At 39.2% G+C, this 24,017-nt stretch overlaps 1 protein-coding gene across 4 annotated transcripts in view; it reads left to right on the top strand.

Annotated features, from left to right (window-relative positions):
* Positions 1 to 24,017, top strand: part of PHACTR2 (phosphatase and actin regulator 2) — a 372,853-nt gene that overhangs the window by 141,514 nt on the left and 207,322 nt on the right. The window contains exon 1 of one of the 4 annotated variants that reach the window (XM_003898091.5): positions 1,270 to 3,441. The exons of 2 other annotated variants lie outside the window; for them this stretch is intronic. In XM_003898091.5, the coding sequence (XP_003898140.1) occupies positions 3,429 to 3,441 (13 nt within the window). In that variant the 5' untranslated portion in view covers positions 1,270 to 3,428. Of the gene's footprint in view, positions 1 to 1,269; positions 3,442 to 24,017 lie in introns of those variants that run through there. One more of the 4 variants, XM_003898089.5, reaches the window with a different exon arrangement.

Below are 24,017 nucleotides of genomic sequence, written 5' to 3'. Positions count from 1 at the left end.
ATTACCCCAACCTCAAACAAGTTTGTCAAATTCTAGGCAAGCTGAGTATATACTCATGGGAAGGTTAATAAAAATGGGAACTAACCCCGTATTTAGAAACATAATGGAGAACATTAGGCTTATCAATGCCTGTACCATGCCCACAGCATCTCTGGGGCCATTGGAAAGGGCCTGGTGAACATTTTATAACCAGGCATTCCCCAGCTACAGCATATTAATTGTGGGTGTGAATTAAATCAAGGGAGGGAGTGGATTCTCACTGGAGCTTGAGGAAAATGGTCCACTTACTGTGCTTTTTCACAGTTGCATTGCCCTTCCTCTGATGCTGGGGAGGGACAGAGGAAGGGCAGTGGTGGGGCCAGTTACCAATACAGAGAAATGGGAAGCAGTTATGTCCTTGGCAATGAATGCAGTTTTTGGACAGGGCTTAATTTATAATGGACAGTCAACATTAGTTTTCTGATTTCTGGACATTTTTCTATGTTGCCCATTTCTTGTTTATCTCTGAGTGGAGATGTTTGAGTATTTGCAGGCAAGGGAGGGAGATGGTAAGTTCCTAAATACATAAGGGAATCCTGTGACAAAATAATATTAAGAATTATTTTCTGCCATTTTATTTGATTGTAAATTGACAAATTATAACTGTATATATTTATGGGGTATGATGTGATATTATGATATATGTGTACAATGTGGGATGATTTAATCTGGCTGATTAACACATCCATCATCACAAATGCTTGCCATCTACCATTTTAAATTGCAAAAATGGACTGAAGGATCACAGTCCTTCAACTGAAGCCCTTGGAGTCAGTTGTGTTTCAGAATTCAGAATTTTATTTTAGAAAGGTAATAGAAACCATATGCTACTTATTATGAATCACCCCTAGCAGGGTCTGGGAAGATTCTTAGAACCTATAATATTAAACATTTCTGTAGCAAACATGATTATTGGCCGGGCGCGGTGGCTCAAGCCTGTAATCCCAGCACTTTGGGAGGCCGAGACGGGCGGATCACGAGGTCAGGAGATCGAGACCATCCTGGCTAACACGGTGAAACCCCGTCTCTACTAAAAAAAAATACAAAAAACTAGCCGGGCGAGGTGGTGGGCGCCTGTAGTCCCAGCTACTCGGGAGGCTGAGGCAGGAGAATGGCGTGAACCCAGGAGGCGGAGCCTGCAGTGAGCTGAGATCCATCCAGCCACTGCACTCCAGCCTGGGCGACAGAGCGAGACTCTGTCTCAAAAAAAAAAAAAAAAAAACATGATTATTTGCTCTAAGTGGGATAAGTAAAGATTTTTAATAGCATCACATCACTTCAAGTTATGACGCAAAATGCATTCTGGAGCCAAACTTACAAAAAACAACAATATTTTCAAAACTTTCTGGATTTTAGAATTGTGGGTAAAGATTAGATTTTATACAAATCGCACTGTGAGTTAGGGAGTGCTTAATGGGCTGTCCTTGGAAGCCATCAGTATTTAGGGAAAAAAAAGTGTGTTTCGAACGACCAATAAAACGAACTTTTGGAACATAATCCATTTGTCATTTAAGGACTAACGGTAGTAATAAAAATAACTCAGAGTCACATTTTGAACTGTGGACAAAGCTAATATAAATATATTCATATTAGGCAATAGGCACTGCCAATAGATGAGACTTCTTAGCTACTCCTTACCCAAATCTCAGTCTTCAATGATGTATCTTCTCTCTCTGTTATCTTTATTTCCCTGTTAGCTCCTCTTTTTTTTTTTTTTCTTAAAAATAGTTTGTCCTAGATTTTGAGCTTATAACACTCACTCTGGATAGTTGGCAGGTCTTAATCAGGGCAAGTAGATGAGGTGTAGAAACCACAGTGATTTCAGTCTTATGGGATCCAAGCAAATTTTTAAAAAAATCTACAAAGAATTTTTTTTTTTTTTAAATTCATAGAGTGATATACCTTTAAAATTGTGTGACAGAATTGAAATGACAGGGTTAAAAATCTCAGGCTAAAAGTCACTGAGAAATTCAGTTTTTCTTTGAGGAAAACATTTCTGAGCTATCACTGACATAAACAAAATGTTTTGTTTAAACAATAAAAGAACCTCATATCTATAGGAAATCTTGAAGTTACATTAAAAACAAAAATACTTAAACCTAGAAGCTGTTACAATGGGAAACTAGACTATAAATAATTTGCAACTGGTGTGTCACTAGGAATTCCAATGGCATAAAGAAATGCTTAATAAACAAATTGCCTTTCAAGTTTAGCAACTCTGGGGATATAACACTATGAACTGTTTTTTAAAAATCTGTTGGTATAAAAGACCTGGAGAGCCTAACTGTACTGCAGATTCATTTTATTGTAGGTCCTATGAGGTCATTATAAATCTTTGTACTATATTTGAGAAAACGCAGAAAACAGTTGTGCTGTCCCCAGCATCTAATGTCATGACAGCCACGAGGCCTGGCACCTGATTTCTCCAGCACTGTGCTCACCCTTGTGTCCTGAGAGCGTAAGCAGTTTTTGATGTCTTTGAGAGTCGTCTTTACATAGCCAAATTAAAGAAAAGAAGTGAAGTAGGGTCTTTCTGTGTTAGTCAGTCTTTCCTGATCTTCACATTTCTTTAGCCACAGATTATAACAGACTGTAGAATCCCCTAACCTCTTTTGACAATTCTTTCTTGTATTTTTAGTGACCTTTGGTGAAAATACTTTGAATTTCTCTATTAGGATAGGTGAGCAGAAATTCTGATCAGAAATAGAAGAACTAGTCATGATGAACATAACTAAAATGGAATGGCAATACTCAACTTCCTAATATTTATTTCGAGCAGAGATATTAAAGATAGTCTTTATTTTTCAATGTTTTATCTGCTACTCCCTGCCTCCTCCCCCAACAACCAAAACACTTTAAAATTTTAAATTGAAAAGTTGCCCAGTCATTCAGTGATGTCAATGATAAAGGCTGAACCATATTTAGACTAACCCCAAGGAAAGGATAATGTATTGTATTTTAAAATATTCCTTTTTACCTTTTCATGACCAATGCCTCTTCCTGCTCCTGTTTGCCCTGGCATCTTTTGGAAAGCTCTGTGTTTTGCATAGCATGTGCACTTTTTTTTCCTGAAATGTGCAACACATTCAACATTGCAGTGATTTTTTTCCCCCTCCTTAGCTCAGAGCAGAGGTGGAACCCCCAGGGGATTCAAGTACCCACTTGATAGGCTCAGTCCCTCTTAATCAGCCTGTAATGGAGCTAATGGCTGTTTGTCATCCTTGGAGATATAAATTTCCTGGCGGTGTCTCCTGCAGACAGTGCATGAAGTATGCTCAGTGTGCCAGCAAGGGCTGATAATCAGCAGAAGGACAGGGTGCTTCGTTAGTCAGAAGAGCCAGGGCTTTCCGGCTGCCAGGCTACAGAACTCGCCTCACCACTCTTGAGACATGGACAACGCCGGTAGGTAAAACAAGCATGAATTCTTCATAGCTGCTGGCTTGCTTTGCAGCCCGCATCCTTTGCTGCGGAAGGTTTGCCTATTTGTTGCTCTCGTTTCACACTTAAATGTTCAAGACTGAGACGCGTGTAATATGTGTACCCCGATGCATTGTCCACAAGACAATTAGTGTTTACTTTGAAGTTTAGGAACTGGGAATGCAGATTGTCATTCCAAATTCACCTTTTGTGAAGACTACTGCTATTTTATTTAGGCTGCAGCAAGTGTGGTGTTTGATTCTTTTGTGCTCAGAGCAGTGGGTGGAAAATGTATACAGTTAGTGAAAAAACTATTACTAAGGGATGGCACGAGGTAGATGGAATTAAGTTAATGAGCTGAGCAAAAATTCTGTATAAAACAATATGCACAGTGTAACAGCATAAGAGCTCTTTGGTCTGATGCTTTCATCTTCATCGTTAGGATGCAATGTCGAAAATGTTTTGATAGCCTCTGATATTTTAATTTCAGAGTAGAGACATTAGTGGTCAATCGTGAACCTTTAAAAATGTATTTATTTTTAATATCTTTACTTGATAACTAGAGAAACATGATGGTTGAAGTATTTTAATGTCAATTAAATAATTAGCATAAAATTATCACGTGGAACTTTTTTCTGTTTACTTTGCTGTATTGAACTTTCAGAGGAGATATACTGTGAGATCATGCCCCATTTCAGTGTTGTCGGCACTCAAGCAGGATTGTCCCAGCTGTGTTATGGATTATCTGTCTCCTGAAGCTCATTAGTTCAGTTACTCAGCTGGTATCAGCTTGAAGGTGAGGCTTCCCATGCCTTGAGACACGGTCAGCTCTTCTAAGAGGTTACATCATTTAAAACACATTCTACAAGACCACCTATTGGTGGTGAAACATATTTGTTTACGAAATTGAGCTAGTTCAGTCCTCGGTGCAGGTAGCACAGACTAGCAGAGATTTTAAAGTCAGTGTGTATTAGGTTCTTTTATGAAATAGCTTACCAGGAACAAAACTCTGTGGCTAACATAATTTGGTCATTGCCATTGAAGACACTGAAGTAAAGTGGAAGAGTATAGTATCAGGGATGAAAGGTGGTGGAAGAAATGAAACAAGTGTAAGGATGTGTGTGTGTAGTAGTAGCAGGAGGGAAGCTGGATGCATGCATATGGATTATACCACCATTCTGGTCATTGAGAAAATACACCATAGGACTTATCATAAAAGCAGGTAGGTATGGTATTCCATGACAAGGCACAATTTGAAGATCAACCAAAAGCTTCTCTAATTACAGCAATAGAGTGAGTAAAAAATAAATATATAAACTTAGAATCTCTAATTTAACCTCGTTTAAAACTTCTGCCACCCGCAATTTATTATACTGACATTCTGGCAGAATACTCACTTTAATCCAAGTAAATGCCTTTTTAAACTGACTCATATATTTATTTAAAGGCCATTTAAAAAAAGAAAGAAACTCCTGTGGCAGACTTTATGTAGGCTTAAAAATGCTAAGGGTTATTTGTCTTTTTTGGGTAACTAGAGCTTTGGGGGATGTTTTCACAATTTTTAGTTATGTTATTAAATGCAATTAATAAAATACCTCTGCTCTTGATGAGTTTAAGATTATTTACACACTGTGGAGAGTGGCTTATAAACTAGCAATTTCTATATCATTTCAAATTTTAGATGTAATCTCAAATATAGTCATAGATACCTTTGAATAGAATAACAGGTTTTAAATCACATAATTTGAATATTTCCGAAACAGCATGCTTCTTATAATGGCTTATAATTGGCTGTCAGTGATCACTTTTCATGGTAATTTTTTGATGAGGTAAGCAGCCTCTCTTACAGGAGGAAAATGTAAACATCCATTACATACACATGTTTCAATACATTCTATTGACTGTAAGGAAAGCATTTAAGATAGTACTGGTAGGTGACAAAAAAAAATGTGAAATAACTTGGAGCACTACAGTTTATCCAAATTAATTTAAAGAAGATAATGATGTTGAGTATTTGACTAAATTTTTCTAATCAAAAATGGGTTGAGTCCATGGATTTCAGAGCTAGTAGTTTAGAGCTGGGCACTAGTATTAACAACTGGATCATTAGTTTCAAGGAGCCAGGCCTTCTTCCAGCAAGGCTTTCTGCGTGGGAGTTTAGATAATTGACAGGCAGAAGCACAGCAATGGCCCCACACAGGTTGAATGTCCCTCATTTATTCAAGTCAGACAGAACGCTGCATCAGGATGGTTTCTGCTGTTAATAAGTAAAGAAAGATGTGCTGCTTGGGACCCCAGCCCTTTTGGTGGGTGTGTGTACATTTCAGCTATCATGCCATTGTATATCCATCCTTTCTCTCCTTAGCAACAAAGAGCTGACATTCCTACTATCTCGGAGAAGGAGACATCCCTTCCCCATAATTGCTGGCTTATGTATTCCTTTAAAAGCTTTTCCTGGAATAACAATAAAATATTTATCAAACTGTGTGTGTGGAATATGTCAGGGCAATTTTAGCAATATCTAACATTTTCTTCTTTTTTTCAAATGGCTATTTATTCTTAGAAGTTATATAACAAGTCGAATAGATGGTGCTTTACAATGACAAAGCCATGACTACAAGTACCATCAGTGTTCTGCCAGTGCCACTATCCTCACCTCCATTAGGTGGTTCTTGTGAATGAATTGTGATAAGACATTCAGAGGCAAAGTTGATTGGTATGTGATTTTTTTATCTGAAACACAATTTTTGAAATGTAATTCCAGTTCTACAGTACAGAGTACTGTAAAAAAAAAAAAAAAAAGTTCTGCAGAATTTATTGTTTTGGGTTTTCCCTACTTGATATCAAGATATTTCAGTTACTATGTGTGGGTTGAAAGAGCCACACTCATTTCGAGGGGAGGTGGCAGCTACTGAGAGCCCCTGAGCCTTCACCGTGCATTCTAGCTCAGTGGTTCAAAGGCTTTTGACCATTGATGTACAATCATTGAGTTTGGAAGGTCACAGTCTGCCAGCTCCCTGCAAAAGAGACTCGAGAGCTCTTTGGAGTCAGACTGAGGAAGGGTTTGGAGTGGAGTAGTTGAGAGCGTCAGATAATTTTAGGTGAATGTTGGCTCTGCCACCTGTCATCCGAGTGACTGTGAACAAGTAATAGAAACTCTATGCTTTTAATTTTCTCATCGGTAAGTGTTCACAATAATTGTACCTATCTCATAGGATTACTGTGAAGAGAAAATAAGATAACTCCTGTAAAGCTTTTGGTACAATGGCTGGCATATGGCAACATACAATGCATGTTGGCGTTTTAGAGAGCCATCAAAAGATTGAAGCAGATTGTTTTATGAACAAATAAATATATGCTCCAGCAGCATGGCTCTGAAAGAGGTGCGGATGACAGTGTGGGAAAGTGAGCAATTCTGAGCAAAGAGACTAGTCAACTGGCTGTCTCAGAAGTAGAATTGGAAATTAATGTGGGTGGTGCAATGGGCATGGGGTTGGGGGATGCGTTGGATATGCATCAGCAGAGCACGATGAGTGGAGTTTTAGGTAGGGAGAACTACAAAGTCAAAACCCGGGAGGTTTCCAGTTAGAGAATTTAAGACAATAGTCCTGCACTATTGAACACAAAATGAGTTTTAAGAGAAAGACAATGAGTTCCATTTTGACATTGTTGGGTTTGAAATACCTTGTGTGTTGCCCACTAGCCATAGTAGTTGGTTCACTGATGACTTAAAGGATTAAAAAGGATTCCTGCCCCTTCTCCCTCCAGTCTGTGGGAGATCCTATGGAATGGTATAGAGAAAGGAAACTTTCAAATGCTTCATCTTTTTTTTATAGATGGAAATAAGACCAGGCAAAGAGATACATACTCCTAAGCATTGAAATAATTAGGGTAAAGGCCAGGCTGTTGCATAAGAAAATGTAAGCATAAAGACATTTTATTTCAAGCTGGTTCAAAACCTTAGCAGCCCAAGTTGTCATGCCAAAGTTCCTGAACAGCTGAAGATAGTGATTCAGGAGAAGGGTTACCGAATGGGGCAGACATCCAATAATAATGCATATGTTTTGAAAGAGGATGCTTTCTAGAATATTTGACTATGTTTGCAAACTCTATTTTATGCAATAAAATTTTTTTTCCCTCTAATCCTCCACTTTCATGATATCTTGGTCTTGCTATCTATAATTCTGCCAACCATGATACTTTTTAGAAATGTATTAATGTTATATACACACACATACATACATAATATGTACACATACATTTGCATGTGTATTGTTAATATATGTACCTATGTGTGGATTCTTTAACTAGGGGATTGTCAGTCTCGATGTAGGGGAATGTAATGTTGCTATCTCTTCTAAAAAACTTAATAAAAAATTAGAACAGATTTTCTTTTTAATTAAAAAAGAAATTCATTCTTATCCTCTGAAATGCCCCTTATGTTGTAAAGATTATTATTTAACATTTTATTAACTACCAAGCAAATTACAGTATTTTTCTTTGAATTTATTGTGAAGCCCATTGTGCTATTTTGGCATTTTATATTTCACAAAATAAATATTCTTAGAAGCATCCAGGATTCATGTAAAGATATTTTTCCAAGCAAAAGTTAAAAATTGATAAGTAATCTGTTTTTTGGAACATCTGTTTTCAAAATGCTAGTATTATTATCAAAATAACTGTTTTAAAATAAAAATGCCAAAAAGAAAAATAAGTTCATATATAAACATAAAAGTACTGTGAAAGTGGGACTAAATTTTCTTCCTAGTTTTACTCTAATAGTGAGTGTCTGTGACCTCCCGATAGTAAACTGACAGTCATGGCCCAAGAGTGTGCACAAGCAGGACAAAGTCTTTGTTTCTGAAATTAAGTTTTTACTATTGTTTCAGGATCACTGGAATTGGTTCTGAGTGTTTCTTTCTTTGCAACCACTCATCTTTCCAAAGGCAGAATGAATTGTGATTTTTCTGTATCACCAAGATGAAATAGAAATGCTTGTCAAATGGCTTCTGTCGAGAACAACTGTTAGAAAAGAAAGAAAGCACAAGCCAAAATGCATTTTGGTGATAGAAAGAAGAATCACTAATCAACATTTTCTAAATTATATGCCATTCCGTATTAATTCCATACGTTATTAAATAAACTCCCCACCCAACCTCCACATGCAAAGAATTTAGCATTCAGGCAATTTTAAGAATTGTTGAGTTTAACAGCATTCAACAGGTTTCTTAGCATGTTAAGAAACATGCTGAGGCTGGGCGTGGTGGCTCACATCTGTAATCCCAGCACTTGGGGAGGCGAAGGCAGGTGGATCACAAGGTCAGGAGTTCGACACCAGCCTGGCCAACGTAGTGAAACCCTCGTCTCTACTAAAAATACAAAAGTTAGCTGGGTGTGGTGGCACATGCCTGTAGTCCCAGCTACATTGATGCCTGAGGCGGGAGAACTGCTTGAACCCGGGAGGCAGTGGTTGCCGTGAGTCGAGACCACACCATTGTACTCCAGCCTGGGTGACAGAGTGAGACTCTGTCTCAAAAAAAAAAAAAAGAAAGATGTTGATAGAATTGGCACATAATTTCCTGTGGGTACTAATATTTGTTGTGAATTCCTAAGATGGAATATAGAATGCAGCATTTCCCAATCATATTAACCTCAGGTTCTCCAGGGGATACCTAGTTACCAGGTAGATAACTCCAATTTGGAATGCACTGTTAAGATCCCTTCATTCTCAGTTTCGCTTTCCATTTTTACCTTATTCTTCCTCTCCTGAGTTCTTCTCAACTTCCTGTTTCCAAATATAGGAAGTCATTTTTGGTAACTAGCAAAGTTATCAAAAAGTTACTTTTGGTAAAGTAACTTTTAACATAGATATTTAATTTCTAAACAATCAAGCATTGATACTTCCGTAAGTATGTACCTTTCATGTACATGAAATTCCACTGCACATGTATATGACTATGTACATTTCATGATGCTTACTTACGTAAGTATCAGTGCTTGATTGTTTAGAAATTAAATATCTGTGTCATCTGTGTCCAGGATTTCTCTTCTCTTTCCTTGCCTCTAACATTTCACTGCTTATAAACATCACCATCCCATGAAGTGAAGAAGGAAAGGGAGCTAGGCCTTAAACCTGCTTTGGAAAGGAGTGGAATTCAATGACAGCTATGAGATTGGGGGTCATGCACAGATTTTATGTATCCAAATGTAACAATTCACATGAAATATTAAAAATAGATGATGTGAGATATTATATGTAAAAAGTCAACTTCAAAGTTCTATTTTTGTAAATCAGGTACAAAGAACATATATAACAAAGGCAAATCATATTTAGCTAAATGTCAAATGTCTTAAAAGAAAGGAATCTTACTTATTTGAGTGTCTTTTATGTCCTAGGCATCAAGTTAGGTATTTTACACATGTCACATCATTAATACTTGCAGTCACTCTGTAAGTAAATATCTCCCCCAAGTTACACATAAGTACCTGAGGCTAAGATCTCGCCCAATAAATAAGCCAGTGGTTTATAAACTTGAATCCAGCCTTTTGTAATAATAGCAAAATTCAACTCATCACTTTTCATGTTGTCTTATTACTTTGAGAGTGGGGATTCTTGGTCTTTGTGTTTTCCATAGCATTGAGCACAGTGCTTGGGCTATAGTAAGTGTATAGTAAATGTTTGTTGAATTAAATCAACAAACATTAAATGATGTTTAATTAAGTTGGAGCAATTTTTTAAAAAACAAATTAATTTGGAAACATCAGTGTCATATGATCTTATTATACATCTGAATACCCTCTTGGATAGAAGTTAGTACATGGGTAAGACAAAATATAGTTGTGAAGTGTTCTTTTCATGAACATTCAAAAATTTATGACAATTTATAAAATAGAATGCTTTTTGATAGAGCCCACCTGTGAAATCTGTTACCATTGTAAAAAATTTATTCAAAATTTTCATTTGAAGGATGTGATAATATTACAGTCATTAACAGAAATTTTGGAAAGAGGCTTCCCCATATATTTTTAATGATATTTAAATGAAAGGCAGACACACTTTTCTGGAATATGAAAGAATTTTACTTTTTCTCTCTTCTTCTTCCAGAGAGATCATGATTAGAGGAAAGACCACAGAGTAACTGTGCCTTGGTCTCATCTGACCACACCTGTGCCTGAATAGTCCTTTTTCTTTCACTAGTAATGCTAAGACATTACATTCCACATGACTCTTTCCAAACTCGGTATTACTCTGTGAACCACTACAAGATTTGACAAACACACAGTGAAACAATAATCTCATTTAAATTTTGATATTTATGTCAAGAGGAGCCATAGTTTCAAAGTTTCAGTTTCAGGTTTCAGAGCTATGGTTTCAAAGTTTCAGGTTTTCCTACCATTTGGTATAAAGTATCTGCCTAATAGTTTTGATAGGTAGCTCTTTTATTATTTTTATAGATAATTCCGAACATCCAGCTATCTCTCCAAAATTACATTTTGAATTTTTTTCACATAAACCAATTTTTTTCCAAATATTTAATGTTCTAATTAAGAATAGTGATTGAAATTGTGCCTCAGGACTGGACTTTAGAATCATGATTTCCCTTCTTAGACCTGAATCATTCGGTCCCTGCACAGCATTTATACCTTTACAGGTGTCAAGTTCAAATCCTTATATTTATTGTTATTAGTAATGATTATATTTGACCTGTTAACCTGTATCTTCCATGTATCCTCTACATCCACCAGTCTGTTCCACTGTCTGTTCTGTATCCACAAAAGCATTTGTACCTTCATTCTTGCTCTTCTTCCCACCTAGAACACCTTCTCCTCCTTGCTATTCCGTCATTAATTCATCCATATATCCTGGTGATGTTTCCTGGTCACCCACTGTGTGCCACGCAATGTCCTAGTTAGTGTGGATACGAGAGAATGAGACAGAGCTTCTGGAGCATGCTCCTTCCTTCTAGTAGAGAAAGCAAAATTAGTAATGAACAGACAAAATGCTTGGGGTTGTGATTAGTGCTGCCAAGTTAATCAAGTGGTATTTGGATAGAGAATGAGATTGGGGTGGAGACTACTCCAGACTCGGACGCCCCCCGACAGGACGTTGACTGGGAAGTCTGAGCAACAAGGCCAGTGTGGCTGGGGCCTGATGAGAAGTAGGGGCCTTAGACCAATTTGGGAGGGCCTTGAGCCTTGGCCTCTGTCCTACCAGCTTTCAGGAGTCCTTGAAAGGTTTTACAAGATTGGGAAGAACGGACTGGAGAGAAGCAAGAGTGGAAGCTCCTAAGAATGAAATCCACTTAGAAGGCTCTTGATGGAGGTGGTGGCAGTGGGGAAGGGGAGAGAAAACTTACCGCAATCCCAGCCCTGTGTCAAGGCCCAGCACATATCCAGTCTTACAACGTCTTCCCAACTGGTCTCCAAGCCCTGAATTTTCTCAGGGCACTGATGGGATTCAACACCCAGTTTTGTACTTACTGGAAGTTCATCTGAGATTACTCTCCTTTTGAGTCTTTCCTTCCCAACCAGGTTTAAAAGTCTTGAGGGCAGATGCCACATCATAGACATCTTTTATGTCTTCCAAAGAGTTAGAGTAGTCATTCTCAACTCTAGTCACTCATTAGAATCGCCTGGAAATCTTTTAAATAACTATCTCTGTGCCCCACCCTAACAAATTCAATCAGGGACTTTGGAGTGGGATCAGGACATTGGTATTTGTTTAAAAACTCCCCACTATATTCTAATGAGCCATGAGGGTGACAACCACTGTGAGAGTCTTCTCTCTTTTTCTCTTTTTTTCTGCCTTTCTCTCCCTCCTTCCTCACTCCAGTCTAGCAGGCCAGTCTAGCTGAGATTTTATGCTTGGGAATTATCTGCTTCCAGGTGAGATGTGAGGCTGTGAGATTAATGAGACCTCCAAGGAAATGGCTGAAAGAAAACAGCAGAGGTGAAATACTGCTTCCAGGCAATGTATCAGGATAGGAACAAAGGAAACTGAAAGCAGACTTTCTATAATCCATCCTTCTGGAGTCTGTAGACTGGATCAAAGAAGGTGGTTAAGGAGAGACTTAGTCACCTACTTCCTAATCAGGAAGGTCGGTTTCTCTTCCAACATCTTACAGGCAAATTAAATACTAAAAGTGAAGATTCACCACAGTGGCAAAAACTATTTCTGAAGAGACTACATGTGAAATTTAACTAATAAGAGACGTTAAACATCCCTTGTCAAATTCTGTATAATAGAAGAGGTACGTTGTTAGAACCCAAATAGCACTGCTATGATTTAATCATCACTAACTGTATCTGTACCAAGAGGCTGGGTCAGAGCCACGATTAGACATCGATGCTATATTTGCTGTATCCATGTGACTTACCACAGGCGCCCTGCTTTTTAGTGATAGAGAAATAGGTCCTGTTCCACCTTGTACTTCCTGCTCCAAACACACACACACACACACACACACACACACTCCAAAATGAGTTTCAGATCATTTTAAACTGACAGTGACCTTAAATATTAAAGCCCAGGGATGCTTTGATAAAACTTGCTTTTCTGGTGTTTTGGTTAATAAATGATGTTTTTTACAACAAGGTTAATACATGCCTTCTAATAGAAACAGCGCAATTTAATAAAACCATCTTTTATAATGTTTGACTTAACTACCTCACATGGTCATGAGCATCACTTGAGAAGCTGTCAGTGACAGAGGGTTTTAAACTCCAAATGTTTATACAAGTGAAGCTTCTAGTATCGGGAGGCACTACCAGGAACTGGCAGGGGAGGCTGGGGTGGGATGGGGGTTGAATGTTTCCCTAACTGCCCCTCCTGCTCCAGCCCCCACCACTTCTCCCCAGAAACTCTCACTTGCATGTCACCTATTGCCATATTGAAAAGCCTCCTCTTTGTCTTAGCCTCAGCTCAAGTGTCCCCACTTGCTCCAAACCATCCTCAACTGCTCTGGATAGAATGAATGTTCTCACTCCTCTCCACTCCTCTCCTCTCCGAGAACACTCTTCTGCCCCTGTTGGAACACATAGCAGATATCCCATCACGCTGCTTCATGTGCTCCTCAAGAACAGGGCCATGTCTCCTTCTTGAGCCTTATACTGAGTACCGTACCTGGCAGAGGAGGTGTGTTCCATAAGCAGGCAAATGAATACACTAGCTGAACTCAAGCTTGAGCTGTGTCTTTTATTGTGTGCTATTACTTATATAGAAACTCTGAATTAATTCTTGTTGGAATTGAACGCTGTGGCCATATGCAATTTAATGTAAGCAGCAGTTCTTCAACTGAAGAGCCCATTAGAATCACTTGTGCAATTAAAATCTTCCTACCTGTTTGTGTGTCCGTCTATCCATCCATCCATCTACCTACCTACTTACCTACCTATCATCTATTCGTCTGTATACCTATCATCGATCAAGAGCCATACCAGCCTCACTCCAGACCCACTAATTCAGAATCTCCCTAGGGAAGAAAGGGGTACTTTTAAGAAATGTTTCACAGATGATTCCTCTGTACTCCCCTGGTGAGACCAATTATCGGTCTAAGAAACATATAATGAAGTCACTCAGACAAAATGGGTTTCTACTGTTTCGTGTGCTATTAAGATACTTGCTTATTGCCAGCGTGAAAGCACATTATTATTAGAATGCTAAATATCTTGTGCCATGCACAAAAATGCTCTGAAATACCCTATTGAAGGGTACACAGCATTGACCTGTACACAAAGAAGCATCTTTCTTTGAGACTGTTGCATGGGAATGGTGGTGCATTCTGTTTTCTCTTCCTCCATTTACTGTGGAAAGGGACTCAGTAGCTTTTGTATCATTGGCTGAGACTTGCTTAAAACTATACACCCAACTTGTCTTTAATTTACCACCTGCTGCATGCCTCTGCACTTCATATCCTGGGTCTTATTTTCTTAGTAACGGAAATTTGGCAACCCTCCATTTTTAAAGCAACTTGAGTTGGGGCATTTTGAATAAGGGGATAAAAGGAAAGATAGCCAGTCCCAATCTTTGAGAATGGTCAGTATGGTATAAAGAGTGAAAATATCTTAGGTTCCCTGTGTGAGACTCTATAGTCTTCACAGCACCAATCATGCTTGCTTGTGGTACTTATACAACATGTCAGTCGGTGGAGGGGCCAGTTCGTTTGCTCAAACAATAAGCATTTCACAACATTCATTAACCTTAGGGCCACTTTTTTAAGTTAAGGAAGTTCAAAGACATTTGTTTGAATAACTGTATGACTGTGACAATAGTTGAAAAAAGCCAGATAGTTGAAAATTAAAGCCAACTTTGTTTTTAAAATCCAGACTTCGTGGAAAACCAGGAGCTCTGTAGCATACATTTAGAATAAAACTCCAGCTTTAACTCCTAAATTTCCTGGCTCATGTCAATCTTTTTGTCACAGCCCTAAAGCTCCATAAACAAAGGTGTCTCTTATACTAACAGATGTGGGCTTTGTCTTTAGCCGTCTCAGGGAAAGTTTTCATGGAACCTCGAAACTACGAAAACTCCCAATGTACCCTTGAGCACCTGGGTTATTGTAAAACAAAATCATGTCCCACAAAATTATGTTTTAAACGCAGGACTAGTAAGAAATGAAATTTTTTAAAACATGCTGTACATACTTTAACAAATTCCTCTCATCTTCAAAAATGCTTACAAATATAGCTCGTTTCTCACAGTTCTCCGGTGAATTATGTAAACACTTCAAATCATCAGTTCTGCTTTTATAGATATGAAACTAAGGCAGAGAAGTTTATTTATTTATTTTTTCAGAGAGCAGCCTCATGCACAGCTTAACTGCACATAAAAAATGTTGCCCTGACATATAAAATCCATGTCTGTTTGAGTATATGCTTGGCCATCTGTCAACCCACAAGGCATAGGCCATGCCAAATGTGATTTCCATTGACTTTTCTGCAAAGGGAAAGCCAAGCCCAGTTTACCCTTTGGGATGCATACAATATTGTTTTTAGGGAAATGTGGTTGTATTTGTCCTGGCCTCAAAGGCTGACTCACTGGAGGACAGATTTTTTTCACAGTTTTGGTCACAAAACGCAACCGTCCCCATCAGTTATGTTGAAGCTCTCTGTACTAGGATATGCAACTAGGTGATCAATGACTGGAAATCAGCTGGAAATTCCAATAGAGGCTCATTAATTAGTGGAGCATGCATATGGAAGGCATATACTTATATGGCAGGTGGGTAGCAGATGGGGGACAGTGAAAACCTCCAGGAAGAGAACAAGAGCAGCTTCATTAAAGAAGCCTTAGCATTTTCACACAGAGACTGAGCTTGAAGATCCATTTCCAGAGAAGGGATTGGAGGATTGGGTAGGGAATGTGGACAGATTATAGGGAGAGACCAAGGTAGACACCTGGCTTATGAAACAGGTCTACAGAAAACATCAGGAGGCCCCCACAGGTTTCATTCTGGCTTCTTCAATTTGGTGTAAATTGACAACAAAGAAAACTCAGGAGGACGCAAATGAGTTCCTGTGGATCCGGAGCCCTCTCAGGCCTCCTCGGTGCAGAAGGGCAAATCATTCCCACAGTTCCTGCCTCTCTCTCTAGAGTAGCACAGGACTTGGATAACCAGCAGCTACAAGGAAGCTCACCTGTCAACCACTAACACTTTATTTTAATTTCTATTTTGCATAAGAATCATTAAATTGCAACTCTTTCTTATATTTAATCACATTTACTGGCTTTCTCAAACTGAACATACCCCAACCCTTGAATAGTGTGGGATTATGCAAAGGAATGGAATTAGAGTTGGAAAAGAAGAACGCAGTTCCTGGCTGAGCCTGTTCTACCTGCTGGTATGGGGCCTTGGGCATATCCATGAGCCTCACTTTCCTCATCTGTAGTTAAGGGTTGATTGTACTTGGCTTGAGTAGTAAGTGTTATGTAACATAGATTCATTTTGCACCCACATAGACTTTAAATCTTTGCAAACATTAGCTCATTTCTTCTTCTCAGTTACCTCCCAAGGTGGTCACTTGGCCCCAGGTCCCCCTGTTCTGGCTCCCTATTGTTCCTGCCTTGCTCACCTCTCACATTTTGCTTCTGGCAGCTCCCGTCTCCCTCCTCCTAATCTGCTGTTTTCTTTATTTTCTTCTTCTTCTTCTTCTTTTTTTTTTTTTTTTTTTTTTTTTTTGTGGTCTGGGAAACCAAATATTCAAGAGTGTTTTCCTTTTGTTCAAAATAATAGTATGCAGACCCCACTGAGGCCCTGAGTAGTGTATGATTCACTTGTATGGGCTGGAGTTTGTGAATTTTTTGCATTTATTCGGGCTGAGTTGCAGTTCGGTTGATTTCCTGGTTCTTGACATAGTGGAGGTGGACAGCTAGGTTACATCTTTTAATGTTTCCTCATCATCCAATTTAGAAATCTCCAGAGATCCTGCCCACACCCTCAGGATAAAATTCAAGCCCAAAACGTCACACAAGGTCCCTGCGTCACCAGCAGTGTCACCACCTCTGGTCATGTAGTCCTGGGTCCTGGCTCCCCAGACTCTTCCTCTCATCCCAAGTACTGTGTGTTCCTGCTGCTTTGCTTGGCGGTGTGCTGTTCTCCTTGTTTACATCTGGTCTCCCCACTGGCCAGGAAACTGCTCAAGGGCAATGTTACCTTACTATTGGCTGCCTTAGTCCTAACACAGGTGTGGCACAGAGTAAGTACTTAACGTATGCTGGCTGAGTCACTGCTTCTGCCATTGTTACCAAGCTACAAAATGCTCTATGGAGCACAATGATGTACATAGACCATCCCATTACATAGATTTTTAAAATATTTCAGGAGAAAAGGACAGTTTAGAGAAATGTAACCAAATGCAAACGATGCAAAATGCAGCTTAATGAGGTTGGTAAAAATCCTTATCAACCCAGAAAAGTCCTTGTGAACCTTGATTTTTTTTTTCTGTTTGATTGACATTAAACCAAATTTAGAATTTAAAAATATATATTTTGTAGGGATTCCTTGCAGGAGAAGATAGAACATGTAATAATTACAGTAGCAAGTGTATTGAATTTGATTACTTCATAAAGGAAGATGTACCATATACTTTAAAAATATGTTCTCAAAGGAGATTTGATTATATCAAAGGCATAAGGCCTGTGAAACTTGGCCCTAAGTTGAGGAGTAGAAAGAAGCCAGCCTTCACGTGAAGAAGGTTAAGTCTAGTGACATTGTTTATCCATTTGCTTTAAACTTTTCAGATTACCTTCCCTAACACTGATGTCAAATATGCCAGTGAAGAGTTTGAATAAAATGTTTTCATGAAATGTGAGAATGGAAAAAAGCAATTTTTTAAAATAGCATATTTTTAGACATGATTTAGTATATGTATTTTAAACTAAATTAATAAATAAAATATTATGATAAGAAAAAAGCCAAATTACCTTCCCTAGAAAAAGAAATTATTTTCAAACTCCCTAAAATGTATTAGTACATCTAAATTGCCCCTTGCTATTAATATATGGAGAGAGAAAAAATGTCATAATACCCAAATGAAGGCCCAGGTGGGCAGATCACTTGAAGTCAGGAGTTCAAGACCAGCCTGGCCAACATGGTGAAACCCCGTCTCTACTAAATATACAAAAATTAGCCAGGCATGGTGGCTCACACCTGTAGTCCCAGCTACCCGGGAGGCTGAGGCAGGAGAATCACTTGAGCCCGGAAGGAGAAGGTTGCAGTGAGCCGTGATCATGCCACTGCACTCCAGCCTGGGCAACAGAGTGAGACTCTGACTCGAAATAACAATGATAATAATACCTAAATGAGAGAAATTATTCTGAACTGTTGTTGAAAATCAGTTCATGGGAGCACAGCATACAAAGTTGGTTTTATTTTTATAAAAACATTTTGTATGTGCATAGAGCAATGCTCAATCCCTGAGGAATAAAAGGGGAATTTTTATATTTTACTCTAGACTTTTCTATTTTTGGTTTTGTTTGTACAGTCATTGTGTCCTGCTTTAAAAGTCAATAAATTATGTTTAAATCAGTTAACTGGAGAGCAGCACATATTATATTGTCTGACCACGTATGATGCACAATATTCTGGGTACACTCAGAGCACTCCCATAAGAAGTTGCTAATGACATGGGTCCCTAGCCCAGAGTAACTTGGGGTGAATGATATGAAACCCCTGCCTCCCCACCCACTCCCCACCCCGCCCCAATATAAGCTATTATTGAACTTGTTTGTTTGTTAATTAGAACTAGCTATGAAATCTTGTGAATTCTTTTTTTTTTTTTCTGAGACAGAGTGTTGCTCTTTTGCCTAGGCTGGAGTGCAGTGGCGCAATCTTGGCTCACTACAACCTCTGCCCCCTGAGTTGAAGCAATTCTCCTGCCTCAGCCTCCCGAGTAGCTGGGATTACAGGCACCTGCCACCACACCTGACTAATTTTTGTATTTTTAGTAGAGACAGGGTTTCCCCATATTGGCCAGGCTGGTCTCAAACTCCTGGCCTCAGGTGATCCACCCACTTCGGTCTCCTAAAGTGCTAGGATTACAGGTGTGAGCCACCGTGCCTGACCAAAATCTTGTTAATTCTTATGAGCAAGACGCAGTCATAGTTACTAATTCATATTCACATGCCATATCACAACATGGACATTTCAACTAGATTTTTTTCCATCTTCCTAAGTTGAGGACAGACTTGAGGCCAAAATCAGCAATTTGGGATTATATCACCACTCTTTTTTAATGTTGTGGGAAGCAGTTTATTTTCATGGTATGCAGCTTTTTTCTCATGGCTAAATTCCACCCTGTGTCTGTTTGAGTGGGAACATGTGTTCAAACTGCCCTTGAGGCACTCCAGGCCTAAAGCTCGGACCGCAGCGGTACCCTAGATCAGGTGAGGTGGTTGCTAGACAGGCTGAGTGTGTAAAGGCTGGGCCAGGATGGTAAAGCTGCATTTGTCATTGTGCCTACAAGCTGAGTACAGTGCCAGAAATCAGAGATAGAGACCACGGCAAACAGCTGATACAGTATAGTCAAGGAGGCCGGGAACAGTGCCTCACACCTGTAATCCCGGCACTTTGGGAGGCCGAGTTGGGCGGATCATTTGAGATCAGGAGTTCGAGACCAGCCTGGTCAACTTGGTGAAAACCCGTATCTACTGAAAATAAAAAAATTAGCTGAGCGTGGTGGTGCATGCCTGTAATCCCAGCTACTGGGGAGGCCGAGGCAGGAGAATTGCTTGAACCCGGGAGATGGAGGTTGCAGTGAGCCAAGATTGCACCATTACACTCCAGCATGGAGTGTAGAGACAGAATGAGACTTCATCTCAAAAAAAAAAAAAAAAGTATCGCCAAGGAATATGGTGTTATGAATATTTGCTGAGGGCATCATGTGACTATTGTTTAAAATACAGTCATGTATACGTACAATAGAATTAGATAGTTTTTGTGCCAGAATTCTTATTTATTGTGAGATATATCAAATTTTTACTTGGTGACTCAGAATTTAAACTATATCACTACCTGTACAGTTTATTCAAAAAATAAATGTTATTTAACTTATAAAGTTATTAGTTATTTATAACTTAAATAATCTTTATAAACAAATATTATTTATAACTTAAGCCACATACCATGAAAATACTTCTCACAACATCAAAAAGGATAATAAATACTATTGATAACTTATGGAATTAGTCAGTGCTGCATATTGATTTCCATTTCCCCTTGTGCAGTGTGTCTCCAATAGATGTAATATCACCAGTGACTGTGTGAACTTTGCAATTGCTAAAAATGACTGGATGAAGCTTATTATTTCTTATTTTCTTTATCATAATTTTAGAATATAACTTAATTGAAAGACTCTTTTTTTATTTTTTGAGATGGAGTCTCCCTCTGTCGCCCAGGCTGGAGTGCAGCGGCACAATCTTGGCCCACTGCAAGCTCCACCTCCCGGGTTCATGCCCTTCTCCTGCCTCAGCCTCCCGAGTAGCTGGGACTACAGGCGCCCGCCACCACGCCCCGCTAATTTTTTGTATTTTTAGTAGAGACGGGGTTTCACCGTGTTAGCCAGGATGGTCTCGATCTCCTGACCTCGTGATCCGCCCGTCTCGGCCTCCCAAAGTGCTGGGATTACAGGCATGAGCCACCGTGCCCGGCGGAAAGACATTTTTAGCAAATGTGAATTGAGTGCCTACTGGGTCAGGCGCTCTTTCGGGTGCAGTGAATGGGGCAGTGATGAGACACATGGCATCCCTGCTCTCATGGAGCTTATATTCTATTGAGGCTAATGGACAGTGACCAGATCAACAAGTAAATGTATGATGGAATGCCAGGAAGTGATAAGAACCATGAAGAAAGGTAAAGCAGAGTGGTGGGGCAGGGATAATTGCAGAGCTCTTTTAGGTAAGGTGAGTTTCTTTCCAGTGATTGGCTGTCTAAATGAGACTGGGTTACAAATTTTGGGAGATTTGCAAGCCTAGCTTTGTAAAACCTTCTTTTATCAGTTTGGTGTAGTTTCAGGTGAACGCTATTTTTTTTTATTTCAATTTGCTTGAATGCTTTTAAATTTTGTGCTGTTTCAAGTTTCAAGAAGTGGCCCGGTTCAAAGAAAAATGCTAAGAATTTTACCTTGTTTTGTGTGACAACAGAATGAAGGCACATAATTACACTGACTGTCCCTCACCCCTGCCAAACCTTTAATTGCTTTAAAATTTAGCACAAAACTGCATTGTTATCAGAGGATGTTCCCATGTCTTAAGAAAAACCTGGCAATATTAAGGTGGCAGCTTGATTACACAAATAATAAGTCATATCTTCCTTAATGACAAAGACCTGTTGTTTATCCTTATAGAGACCAAATTAACACATGTTTATTTCTGGAAAACTTTGTTCTTAAGAGCTTCTGCCTGCCTGTGCTGTGCATGCCAGAGGCATGATACGAAGTGGGTCAATTGAAGAAAGACAGGGATGGGTTGTAGCAAAGACATTAGAATTTTAACAGCCAAGGAGAGTTTCTTTCAGCTATCACGTTGAGCAGGTATATATTCATTTTAATATATTGATATTATTCAAAACAAGTTTGGAATTCCTCTTTTAGAATTGTCTTTGGAGCTACTTTACAAGACAAACTAAAACATTAGGTTGATTATCAGTACTTTCCTTCGCCAACTTGGCACTTCTTGCTCAGTGTATGTCAATAGATTAGAGCCATTTCTTACCCTTGAGACATCAACACTGCTGTGAGGAGACAGATGAGACATAGAACTGGAAGTGCTTAGATATCTATGAACCAAACAAGTTAGAAGGTCCAGGAGGGAAGTGCCACTTGGTGATGTGGGGGAGGCTCCAAGGGTGCCTCCAAGGGTGATGTTTGGGCTGGGATGTTGAAGAACAGGTTCAAGTTTGCTAGGCAGAGGGAAATGTGAGTCTCTAACGTTGTAGCTACGCATTATTAGCTACGCATTATTAGTTTCAAAACTAAGATAGCTTTACTCAGTTTGATAACTTGCCTTATTCAGCAGACTTAGACTAGAATGATCATGACTAATTAAAAAAAATTTGTAGGACACAAATATTTTATACCATTTAATTTCATAAATATTTATTGAGTTCCTAATTGTGGGTAATATACTCAGCCACTACGTTAGGGAGCCTTGCAGAATTCAAGAGTCTTTCCCCATCTTTTAATTTTTGTATTAAGATGAGATTCCCATGAGATAAAATTAACCATTTTGAAGTGTCCAATTCATTGGCATTCAGGACATTCACAATGTTGTACAACCACCACTTCTTTTTTTTTTTTTTTGAGAAGGAGGCTCGCTCTGTTGCCCAGGGTGGAGTGCAGTGGCACGATCTCAACTCACTGCGACCTCCATCTCCCAGGTTCAAGTGATTCTCCTGCCTCAGCCTCCCAAGCAGCTGGGACTACAGGTGCGTACCACCACGCCCAGCTAATTTTTTGTATTTTTAGTAGAGATGGGGTTTCACCATGTTAGCCAGGTTGGTCTCGATTTCCTGACCTTGTGATCTGCCTGCCTCAGCCTCCCAAAGTACAACCACCACTTCTATCTGGTTCCAAAGCCTTTTCATCTATCTCAAGAAAACCCTATAACCATTGTGCAGTTGTGACTATTGTCCCCTCCCCCAGACTCTTGCAAACACCAATCTGCTTTCTATCTCTATTGATTTACCTATTTGTAATATTTCTTATAAACGGAATCATAAAATATGTTACCTTTTGTGTCTGGCTTTATAAATTGAACATAATGTCTTCAACATTCATCCAGGTTGTAGCGGGTTATCAATACGTCATTCCTTTGTCTGGCTGAATAATATTCCATTCTATGGATATACCATATTTTGTTTCTCCATTCATTTGCCAATTTACATTGGGTTTTCCCCACCATTTAGCTATCATGAATAGCGCTGTTATGAATATTTGTGTACATGCATTTGTCTGCATTAGTTTCCTATTGTTGCTGTAAAAAATCGTCACAAACTTTGTGACTGAAGGCAGCACAGATTTATTATCTGACAGTTCTGGAAGTCAGATGTCGAGCAGTCTAGTGTCAGCAGGGCTGCATTCCTTCTGGAGGCTCTGGGTGAGAATCTGTTTCCTTGCCTTTACCAACTTGTTAGAGGCTGCTGGCATTCCCTGGCCTATGGTCCCTTCTCCTAGGTTCTAAGCCAGCAAAGTAGCATCTTCTCATCTCAGACCTCCACTCTTGTCTTTGCACCTTCTCCCTCTGACCCTTTGCCTCCCTCTTATAAGGACCCTTGTGATTACATTAGGCCCATCCAGATAATCCAGGGTAATCACCTCATCTCAGAATCCTTAATTTAATCACATCTGCAAAGTCCCATTTGCCATATAAGGTACCATTTATAGGCTCTAGGGATTAGGAGGTAGATATCTCAGGGCAGGGAGGGGCTGAAGGTGGGCGAAGAGGGAGATCATTGTTCACCCTACCCATGGTCTTTCTCACTTAAGCAAAGTCTGATTTCTTTAGCAGTCCTGGTCACAATCCTCACTAGGCTAATATTTTCATTATTCATTTTTCCAAGAGCTTTCCCTTTACTTTCTGGCCAATGGGAAAGAAGATGAATGTTTAAATGCAAGATATATATATATATATGTAGACTGCAAATCCTTGAGGGCGGAGATGGCCTTATTCAACTCTTGATCTCCAGTACCTAATAGAGTTCAAGTCACATGTTCAATAAATATAGAAGATGATGGTGGTGGGTTATATCATGAAATGAGGGAGGGTATCATTTTACAGTTTTCTTAAAGATGTCCATAGAAATAATAAGATTCTGTAACTCCAAGTACAAACACAGATCTATTATATGGAAATCATATTGGTCATATGCCCTCTCCCTAAACATCTTCTGGATGGTGAAAAAGATAGACATCTACCCAGGTCTGCTGAGACAGACAGAATTTTACCATCTGAGAAAGAGCAGAACGTATTTTTGGCACTCAGTCTAAATTTTTCCTTTCAGTGGTATTTTTAAAACCAAGTGAAGTCTCGGCATTTGAATTATTATCAAGCTCCACATTGGGCAAGG

The sequence above is a fragment of the Papio anubis genome, chromosome 6, assembly GCF_008728515.1.
Source record: "Papio anubis isolate 15944 chromosome 6, Panubis1.0, whole genome shotgun sequence".
Classification (NCBI taxonomy): Eukaryota; Metazoa; Chordata; class Mammalia; order Primates; family Cercopithecidae; genus Papio; species Papio anubis.
The sequence above is the reverse complement of the archived record's forward strand: the minus strand, read 5'-3'. Positions and strand labels throughout refer to the sequence as shown.